This window comes from Bidens hawaiensis, unplaced genomic scaffold (genome assembly GCF_021521415.1).
Source record: "Bidens hawaiensis isolate Kalapana, Puna unplaced genomic scaffold, B.hawaiensis_p1.1 tig00016952_1, whole genome shotgun sequence".
In the NCBI taxonomy this organism is placed as follows: Eukaryota; Viridiplantae; Streptophyta; class Magnoliopsida; order Asterales; family Asteraceae; genus Bidens; species Bidens hawaiensis.
Genome location: NW_027492569.1, coordinates 299,495 through 310,209, shown reverse-complemented (window position 1 = coordinate 310,209; position 10,715 = coordinate 299,495). Strand labels below are relative to the sequence as shown.

At 32.6% G+C, this 10,715-nt stretch overlaps 2 protein-coding genes across 3 annotated transcripts; one reads left to right on the top strand and one right to left on the bottom strand.

Moving 5' to 3' along the window:
• The first annotated feature begins 1,351 nt into the window (after positions 1-1,351).
• On the top strand, positions 1,352-3,604 carry LOC143552614 (palmitoyltransferase AKR1-like). 2 transcript variants are annotated; one of them, XM_077042786.1, is made up of 11 exons: positions 1,352-1,581; positions 1,652-1,786; positions 2,058-2,124; positions 2,240-2,306; positions 2,384-2,434; positions 2,516-2,612; positions 2,710-2,972; positions 3,059-3,118; positions 3,198-3,249; positions 3,408-3,516; positions 3,547-3,591. In XM_077042786.1, the coding sequence occupies exons 1-10, from the start codon at positions 1,422-1,424 to the stop codon at positions 3,491-3,493; spliced, it is 1,038 nt and encodes a 345-aa protein (XP_076898901.1). In that variant the 5' UTR covers positions 1,352-1,421; the 3' UTR covers positions 3,494-3,516; positions 3,547-3,591. The 2 variants fall into 2 exon arrangements, with proteins under 2 accessions (XP_076898901.1, XP_076898900.1); XM_077042785.1 differs by having other exon boundaries at positions 3,408-3,604.
• Positions 3,605-4,400: 796 nt separating this feature from the next.
• LOC143552613 (uncharacterized protein At3g17950-like) lies at positions 4,401-6,608 on the bottom strand. The gene is made up of 3 exons (XM_077042784.1): positions 6,243-6,608; positions 6,030-6,170; positions 4,401-4,878 (listed from the first exon to the last, which is right to left on the bottom strand). The coding sequence occupies exons 1-3, from the start codon at positions 6,252-6,254 to the stop codon at positions 4,408-4,410; spliced, it is 624 nt and encodes a 207-aa protein (XP_076898899.1). The 5' UTR covers positions 6,255-6,608; the 3' UTR covers positions 4,401-4,407.
• Between the last annotated feature and the right edge of the window lie 4,107 nt (positions 6,609-10,715).

Below are 10,715 nucleotides of genomic sequence, written 5' to 3'. Positions count from 1 at the left end.
GTAAAACACGATTCCTTTAAAACAGATTTTCCGGGCCACCCATGTGAACCTGTCTGTTTCCCAGGATACAACAGTCTAAGCAGATTGTACTGTCGGGATTAGCCTAGCACCTGAACTATACCTGAAACAAGAGCGCGTAAGATCAAAAAGTCGGGAAATTCTTTTGGTTCTGTGTGAGATTTCATAAACAATATTTTTCTCTATTTCAACCATGGACATCCATACTAGTATATATAGAGGAGTCATGTGTCAACCAAAAGACTTGAGTTAATTCATCATTCATTATATGAGTTAAATGATGATATTAATGTGACACTTATGAGATTTGAATTCTCAATTAATCTCTTTTAACCGATAGAAATTAAAAGGTCACCGATTTCTCATTCATATCAAGTACAATTTTTAGAATAATTATATTAGTAACTAATACAAATAATTATTTATTTCCAAATATTAAAATTTCCAAATTCCAACAATAATTATCCAGGTTACTAAGTTTCTTATATGGTGTTAAACGTTTTATGGCTAAATGATCTAAGTGAAACATTTACAAACTTTGGGAGTTTTTTTGGAAATGTTTTCAGTGTCTGATTATTTACTCTAAACCTAAAAAAAAAATACTAAATAGTAAATAAACTCATAAAGCTCTTTTTTATTTAATCTCACTAAAAATTTAACCAATAAAAGTTTTACGATTAGAACATTAGTGGTAAGAGACTTGGATTCTCCAGTGGAGATCTAAGTTTGATCCCTACTTGTGTCACTTTTGGTGGATAATGACAATAAAATATTTGAGCTAGGTCTTGCGAGATTGCCAGTTCAAATCCCAAGCCCACCGGGTTTTCGTCTCACTGTGCGTTACATCAGAGATTTCTACTCCTGTGGCGGCACAACGACTGTCAAGTGGCAGTCGACGATATGGTTTTCCTGAAAAACGCCCAAGCCAAACTCTGAAGCCAACGTGTGCCCAGTTAAGACAACATAGTTTGACTAGAATTGGTTAACGAGAGTCTCTAGTTTGAGGAGTACGATGACCTAAACACAAAAAAGTCGTCGTTTCAAAATATTTTTTTCAATATATATAGAGGAAAGTTAGCATATAAATAAAATTAATACGCTAATTGTGATAATTAATTAGAGTAATTATATATACAAGTATATTAATTATGCAATTACATTATAAAGTAATTAATTTAATTAATTACATAATTAATATACTTGATTATCACAGTTAACATGTTAATTTCATTTTTTTTTTATTTAAACCCTTTTTTTTTGGTAGATTAAAATTTTAACCAAAACATATTTCGGGCCTTGTATGTGTCACTGTGTGAGAACATAGCCCGACCCGAGACATTGAAAGCCATTGGCTCGCAAATCGAGCTTCCGATTCGAACCGAATAATCGAAATCGAACCGTAAATGGAAGAGCCGCGGCGTCGGAGAAAGCGCAGGGATCCATGGCGGTCAATCGGTCGCAGCACAGTCTCATTCGTCTGTGTTTGCTTCGCACACTTTGCTCTCTACTTATTATCTTCCTTCTTCCACTCCTTCAACATCATAACACTCCTGTTTCTCTCAGGTTCTCTATTTATTCATATATTATACACGTGTCAGATTTATCGATTTTGATTTGAAGTTGTTTTGTTCAGTTATTGTGTTGTTAGGTTTGACTGTAATTGGGAGAAGATGTAAGAAGTTGTTCGGACTGCGTGGATCAGCTCCTGCGTTTGTGTTTGCTAATATATTGTTCATTTGGTGTGTGTATGTAGTTGTAATTCAACAAGGTAATCTCTTCATTTTAGTTTTCGGTTGTTATGATGATCCACTCATGGTATCTAATTTAGTCACATAAGGCTTACATGAGCAATGAATAAATGATAATTGTGTAAACTTTAAAAAAACCTAACTTTATTTTACCTTTGGAACCGTGAAATATCTTCGTTTTTTTTTCGTCTTTTTAATTTATTTGGAAACTAATAAATTACGGTCTGATTTTTATCTTGGGTGTTTAGAAGTCTTTAATGCTAATGAAACAAACTAATTATTATTTGACAGCCACCTCATTGCTATTGGACATCATCTTCAATGTAGAGCTCGTTATTCTACTAATCGGCCTATACAGGTCTGTATGTGTGATAAAACTTGGTTAATGTTTGTTCTTATTAAGTGTAAAGATTTGGTTTAATATATGAACTTTATTATCTAGATAATCTTAATGAGAGTGTTCTTGGTGGCAGGATCATATCAGGTGATCCTGGGTTTGTTAATTATGAACCTATCTCCAACACAGAAACTTATTTAGAGGTTACAAATTACAATCACTTAAAATATTTCCATTCAAAGTTTCAGATCATGCATGTTGATCATTGTTTTTCGTTCAGGAATCCGAGCTTCCAACTTCTGACATTTATGAGGGATCCCTGTTTGTCGAGGTCTCTATTATACTCCCTTGTCACATTCGCATTATCTTTCTTTATTGTTTAGGTACCTAATTTTTATGTTATATCTTATAGAGTTCACTTTTACTCCAAAGGATAAGATATTGTACGCACTGTCATGCACATGTTAAGGGATTTGACCACCATTGTCCTGCTTTTGGGAGTTGCATAGGTAACAACTTTAAATATGTTTGTTTCATTTGTCCCGATTTGTAACGTTAGGATCAGATTTAAATGATTAGATGTTACTGTTGTCTTTTTTAGTCCAGGTCAGAATAATCATCTCCTTTTCATAATTCTTCTAGCTGGATTTGTAACAGCCGAGGCGTGTTACATTTTGGGTGCATCTCAAAGTAAGCTTTGCCATATTTTTCATAAATTGTCATTTTCGTTTTTGAAAGATTTAATATATCCATCTTACATTCCAGTCGTAACAACCCGGACACTTCATAGTGATGGGCAGAAGGTTGGTTGGACTGTAACATTAGCTACTAGCACGATGTTGTTCTCTATACTGCAAGTACTATGGCAGGTGCATACCTGCTTAGAACTTCGCTTTTATATGTTTTATCTATAAACTTTTTTTCATATCAGATACTTATATTCTGATTTTATTAGGTGGCGTTTCTGGCATGGCATATATACTGTGTGTGTTTTAATATCAGAACCGATGAGTGGGTAAGTTCTTTTTATTCTAATTGATGTATTTCTGGTTGTTGGTCATGTATATTTACTACATGGATTTATGTTTTTGCAGATGCACTGGAAGCAATATCCAGAGTTCCAGCATATCATGCATCCTCAACTAGGTAATTGTGAATAATGTGCCAGCATATATTTTTAATTGTGGTTTTGAATTTTGTAAACAATTTATTTGACTACGATATCATAATGTATATCACCTGTTATTAGGTCTTTATGAGATGGTTTGCTGAATAACATAATGTTATTAACATTTGACATCCAGGAGAAACAGGAACAACACGGTTTAGAAATCCCTATGACAAAGGAATATGGCTAAACTTAAAGGAGTTTATTGAAGCCAAAGGATAAGGTCATTTGCTTTAAGAATTTAGGTTATAGGTTTCTGTTTTAAAGAACTAAAGAGAATTTGTCTACATTTTTGTAATTAGTTGATTTTGTAAGGGTAGATAAAATAACTAGATTGTGCAACAGTTTAATTAATTTATCTGTAAATATAATATATTTGTAAATTTAGTTTGTTATGTGCAATTGACATATCTGGAGACAACATTCAATCATCTATTCATTTTGAAAGTATTGAAGGCATCCATTAAATGATGCAAGTATTAAGTTCTGTAATGTATATAACAAAAACATAGGAATTACAGAGAAATGAAATTATGTATAAACACAGACTAAGGCTCTTAAACACCCGGAAGTCCTCGGTTTGAGTCTCTGAATAAAAGAAATTTGCCATCCAAAATTTTTTTCTATTAAATCTTAACTGAATACTGTTTTATACTAGCATGGTTTATCAATAAAGGTTATTAAAATATATGTAATGTTAGTTTCAATAAAATTAGAGGGACCACCATATATATAACATGGTCAATGTTTCCCCGGCAAGATTTCACAGGCGACAGGACTTAAGAATCAAACAGCACATCAAACAAACATTCACAAAGGTTCCTTTACACTTTTGGATGCTAGTGTAAAAGGTTCATCAACTACCATTAGTTACATTCTCTTAACTTTGGTCAACTTCAACCAGGTTTGTATATTATATTATATCATATCATGTTGCATCTAAACCAAAACCACAAAACATTTATACTAAACCAAATCACAAGCATAATTTGTTAAAAAAAATTATATAAACTTTGATCTTCTAAACTAAGAAAACAACTCTTGAATGTTTAAACACATGCATCTACACATCAAACACTGTTATGAATGACAAATATATGTCAAGTTCATGGAAATGAACCCAACATTTGAAGTTCTCAAAAGCATGGAGTTTTCAGTCTTCTGCCCTCTTTCTTTCCATTGGAATCTGAACCTGACCCGGGGCTTGATTGGGGTGGTGGTGCAATTCGCCCATCTACAAACAATGAATTCGGTAACTCCCCAAAAGGTTGAGAAAGGGCGAGCTCATCAGGTCCATAAATCATTGGACCATGTTGATCTCGCCTGTGTTCGTGAGCGGCTCTTCTTTCCACTTCAAGAAACCGCCCAAGAGGAACCGTGTTGTTTCTAGCTATATCAACATCAATGTTATCTCTTGGACACAAACAAAACTTGAAACACCAAGTTTTTGATTTGGGGTTTGATCTTCTGGTGTGTCCCAAAGTTATGGTTTCGGAGACGACTCTTCTTCTACTTCCTAAAGATCTTCTAGAAAGTTCTACAATGCTTGAAACACCCAAGAGGTTTCCTAGTGTGATGTTCTTGTCATGAAAGAAAGATCCTGTAGACTTCACAACCAATAACAATCTCAATATCAAAGCTCACATTTTCAGACATAGTTTTAGGTTACAACTAACCTTAAAACATAATTGTACTTTAATATAACCTTTTTTTGTTAGCCTTGTCTAGATGTATCTAAATTCCAAAAGACCAGTTATAAGATGACATGTGAAAGACATGTGCTTCTTACAGGGTCAAAAGTGTCATTTTAAGTTGCACATAGATTCACTAGTCTCACGGCATAATTTGGTGTTGGCTTTGTATATGTCTTTTATGTATGTCTTATACCAAAAGAAGCCAGGGCCGAATGAGACACAACTAGAAATGCTCAGCAATGAAATCGATTGCAGCGATCATTTGTACTCTACGCATCCCGGCTTGTATTTAACATAAAGCTTGAGAATTTCTACTCTTCAAACATAAAGTAAAAGCTGATAGATTACTAGTTCTATAAACCTTTTGTAACTTGAAGATTCCCATTAATTTTTTATTCTTTTATCGTTGTGACTTGTGACTCAAGATTTTTGTAAACAGATACATTAAAGTAAAAGTGGAATAATTTTCAAATTAATGCATACCTCTAATTCACAAATAAGTATCACATACAAACGTACATAATCCGTTTGGTGATTAACGACTAACTACTGACGGAGTTTAATAAATGGACAAAAAGAAAAGATAAATTAATAGTGTGGTTGGTAATCCTTAATGAGACTGAATGTTGGTGCATGCATACAATGCTCTACCTCCTTAAAAAGAAAAAGAAAATAATTAAGTATGCAGGAGCAAAAAACTTTTGGCTACCATATTAATTATTATTTTGCAATTATAGTGTTTTTCTTGGATTATTGTTAACTTGAAGTAATTAATTGCAAACAGCATGCCACTATGCCAGCATGCTAACCTGCCATTCACTTCACAAAGATGCAAGTAATAGCAAATTAAGGAAGTACATTGTATCTAAACTATAAAACTTGTTAAGCACAATGAAACATATCATTGACTAATAGAAGTTTATTGGTTCTGAAAAAACGGAATCAAAACTTATGATATATGAATTTTATGAGCAAATTTCAACCACTTTATCACACGACTAGACGAGCCTTATGATCGAAGTTTCGTAAAGTTAAAGAAGAGAAAGCAATAAACACTAGCAAACCTGTGTATCTAGATCCGAAGAAGCTGAGGTTAAAGTAGGTGAGCCACTGAGCAAAGTGTTGCATGAGATTGATCCTGAATAATCATGGTTTCTGGCTCTCACGTTCAAAGGTTGTAGTCCCAAAGGCCATCCACCATTTTCCTGCATTTAACTCAAATGGATGAACAAAAACGGCAACGTAAGACCCTTGAGCAGTACGCGATAATATCATACCTGTTGAGCCATGTAGAAACTACAAAAATGGAGTTGATTGGATAGGTTAACTAGCTAGTCTTAGGTCAATCAAAGAGAAATGAAACTGTCATATCATATCAGTTAGAAGTGTTGTTTATCATTAAAAAAGTAATAGAATTTGAAGTGTTAGGGGTGAGCAAATGGGATTAAAGAGTAAAGAGAAAGAGGCATGATATGATGGGGCCAAAAAAGAGTGGAGTGGAAGTAGGAGAGGTCTCATTTTTATATCATTGCAGAACACCCTTTTCTCATTTGTTGTCTTGCTTTTATTCTCCTATATATGCTCAATATTTTTAATAACTATGGAAAAGAAGAGACAGAATAAGTGTGTCACCTGCTCTACTTTCTCTTGTATAACACAAATAACAATAATAATATAACAATAAATAGGCCTAAAACAAATACTTATATTAAAATATGGCTAAAGAGATAACTAGACAGATGGCAAAATGAAATTTTATCACAATTTCTTGTTGTAACACTTATTATTGAAATGGTTAAGTTTGTTAATTCATGGTCGAACGTTATTGATTTGTGTGAATATGTAAAGATTATAAATTACTACATTAGATGTTGAAACTTGTAAGTTTAGGTAAGATGTGGTACATCAAATTAGGTTTGATATAATAGTTGGAACCAAAAATCCAAAATATTGTATGGTGGGTAGGTGCTTCTTATGAGTTTGGTTCAAGTAAATGTAGTATCTTAATATATTGTGCATAAAATGTAACCTTTTCTAGTTTTGTTGTGATATATATAATTACACAGAATACTTTATCCCTTTAAACTGAAATTCTTTTAGAATGTTTCTAACATGTCCAAGAATTTAGCATCTCGTAAATTGTTCTCATTTTTCATAAAAAAACAAAAGAATTAAAAAGATATTAAAGGATATACAAACATACATACACATCCATACGTGCGTGCTCACACACGCGCATAGAGTGTTCAAGTTAGAATCAAGAAATATGTTGAGAACTAAGAAAATCGCAAAATAAATTTGTACGTCATGTTTCAAATGTGATACATAAGATAGTTATGTAGCCCTCATATTTTTTTCTCTTTCTCTCTCTCACTTAATTATCTCCACGGCATAATGTACAACTAACTGTATTATACGATTCTTGAAAAGGGATTGCATGAGTGACCACCAATACCATCATGATGTAGAAGGAAACATGAAGGATCCAATAAAGGAAGAAAAAGAAAAGCCACCATTGCGTAGGTGTATGCTGATTCATGGTTATGCGAAAAGATTAGTAGTGTACTACTATTTTAGACTAATAATAGCATCACTGATCAGGTGGATTAATTGTTGATGTATCTTACATGAATGCTTTCTTTCATGATGATGATATAACTCAAAACAAGTGCTAGCCATGCTTTAAAGTTTAATTACTTAATTAGTATATATCCTACATATTGTCTACAGTCTACATAGCTGAATCAATTCTACCAATTATTAAGCTCTAGTAAAATGTTATTAAATCTTAACCGTATTAATACTATTCAAAAAAATGATTTCACTAACTAAAAATGCGTCATTTTCTTACGGTGGTTTTCGTGGAAATTTGTTGGAAAGTTAATTTTCCAACGCTGGAAAAGTCATTTTAAATCTTTTTCCAACAACTTTTCCTATAAAATTGCTATAAAAGTACGTTGTTACAAAGTTTCTACTATGTTCCCAATAAAACTGATTTTATTTTATTGGGTGAGATTACTGTTCAATAATTGCTTAACGTACGATAGGTACGCGAGAGGCTCAAAGGCAAAAACAAAAACGTTCAAAGGCAAAAAATTCTAAAACACTCAGCCAAAACTAAACGCTCAGTGAAAAAACTAAAACGCTCAGCCAAAAACTAAAACGCTCAAAAACGGTTTTCGTGAAAAAAGGAAAAAAAATGATCGATTAACGATCCAAAACTGGTTTTTTTCGATGAACCAGTAATTAATTGGATATGTATTGACGATTCCGAGATGTTGGGATGTGATTTTATGAATCAATTTCGTGAATATAGGATATTCGCATACCTATTGTACGTTAATGTATTATTGTACGTATTATATCTTTCTCTATATATATTTGTTTGTTCTAATTTACTACAACTTGCCAACAAAAGTATAACTAACCCAAATAATTATATTGATAATGTATTTCAACGAAAATGGTAAGCATAATTGATAAATGTATTTTTTATTGGAAGTTAGCAAAAAATTTTAACGAAAAATTGTATTGTAACTATTTTGTTGTATTGCTGTAACAAAATCAGGGTTAGTTTTTTTCTTTTGAAAGTTCATCTGAAATTTATTGAAATTGCATCTTGTGGGAACTTTTTAGGAAATTTTCATAGGAAAATGAGGTGTAATGTAAATTTATTCGTTGTAGTCCAAAACCTGTCCCTGTTTATTAAAACTTTTAGTCGTATTGAGTCCCCCCCCTCCTTCCCGACGTCTTCGTTCAAACTTCTCCACTGTTTCTAATAAGGTTTGTTAACATTTAATAATATACTAAAACTAGTATTTTCACCCCGGCGCGTTGCGCCGGACAGGTCGGTAAAAACCCGAGCAGTGGTAAAACCCAAGTGTTGTCAAATCCGGGCATTGAGGTGGTGAGTTTACGCAAATTGGGTCAGTCTCCTCCACGTTTGTTAAGTTACCATAAGTAAAACCAAAAAAACAAATTTGCCATTCGATCGTTGGTCGTTATGTTCGTCACGATACCGAAATTAAAACCAAATGGCGCAAGTGTACGCGATTTTAGCCGGTTTCCGTGGAGAAAACAAAACTGCCATTTGACCGATTTACATTATATTCGTTACAGTATCGAAACTAAAATACAAAAACAGAATTTTTTTTCGACCACAAAGGTGCCGCCAAGTGGCTGAATCGGGCCTTGCGGCTCCAAAGTTATCTTTTGTTATATATAACTAGGTGGTAGTACTAGAACTAAAACAAAAGGCAGTGACTTTACGCGAATTTGGTCGGCTTCCTTCTCGTTCGTTACGATACCCGAAAAAATTTGGCATCTAGTCGGTTTTCGTTATGTTCGTTATGGTACCGGAACTAAAAAAATCATGTGAGTTTACACGAATTTAGTCTGTTTCTGTTACGTAAACAAAAATAACGTTAGTTCGGTTCTCGTTACGTTCGTTATATTTACGTTCGTTATGCTACCAATACTAAAAAATAAATTAAAATGGTATTGACAAGTTTGGTGCCGCTAATTGACTAGCGGCACCAAACTTCTCTTTTATATTATATAATAATAATTGAAATTATATATATATATATATATATATATATATATATAATTAGGTAAAAGCTAATGTACAACAGCTTGTGAGAAATTTACAACACACAAAGCAGAAAACATATGTTAAGTAAAAGGTATAACACTATGATGCACAAAGTCACTTGAAATTATATATATATATATATATATATATATATATATATATATATATATATATATATAATTAATAGTATTAATATTGTAAATTTGTAATGTAAGTGGCAATAAAAGTAGTGGGCAAGGTCAGATTGGTCAATGTTTCCCGGCAAGATTTCACAGGTAACTGAATTTAGGAATCAAACACCACATCAAACAAACACTTACCAAGGTTCTTTTAACACTTTTGGATGCTACCGTAAAAGCTAGCTTCATCAACCACCATTAATCACAAACTCTTTTAACTTTGGTCAACTTCGAATGAGTCAGATATTATATTATTATACATATAATATCTTTGTACGAGGCTGTTTTTGTTTTTGAATCAACAATCATGCTGTTAATCAGTATGAAACAACTTACTCTTTTCATATGTCATAGGCAGACCAACGGTAATATGCATTAGAATAAAACGGTTAAGGGTACTTGCAAAAATATAAAGCTTTTACAATATCATTACTCCTGTCATTTCTGCGTACCAGACGGCAAACGCTATCCAACAATTCGACAAATAATCAAAAATATTGTGTTATCATTAGGCCGATATCCCAATAATACATCCTGATGTTCCATTTTTGTATGCTTTATATTTTCATGCTATCTTTAGTCATTTGTACATCATAATAAAAACAAATAAAGTCACCTAGGAAATTTGTATGGGTTAATAATTAATACATTCTTTCGATCTGTACTTTTCAATGGTAATTTGATCCCTTTTTTTTTTATCAATTATTAGTTGGATTATCAACCATCACAATAACATAACGCATGCTCGACTATTGGTGTACGGGTATATGGTAACTCATAACATGCATAGATGCATTACAATGTTCGCTCTCATCTAGACATTATAACATGTAAATCGACAAATTGTAATGATTGGTCTTAAAAACATGTAATAACTAGTAAAACTGTAAAAGCAAATAACTGAATAAAATTGTAAGTTTCATATTCAAAGTTTACAAAACAAGGATAAACCATTAGGATTACCAGATTTTATTGAA

Excerpts from the sequence above, each read along its gene's own strand:
- LOC143552614 (XM_077042785.1), top strand. The coding sequence starts at position 1,422 with ATGGAAGAGCCGCGGCGTCGGAGAAAGCGCAGGGATCCATGGCGGTCA. Across the intron at positions 2,613-2,709 it reads TGCTTTTGGGAGTTGCATAG|GTCAGAATAATCATCTCCTT; the intron begins GTAACAACTTTA and ends TTTTTAGTCCAG. Across the intron at positions 2,973-3,058 it reads TACTGCAAGTACTATGGCAG|GTGGCGTTTCTGGCATGGCA; the intron begins GTGCATACCTGC and ends TGATTTTATTAG.
- LOC143552613 (XM_077042784.1), bottom strand. Across the intron at positions 4,879-6,029 it reads CTTCGGATCTAGATACACAG|TCTACAGGATCTTTCTTTCA; the intron begins GTTTGCTAGTGT and ends TTGGTTGTGAAG.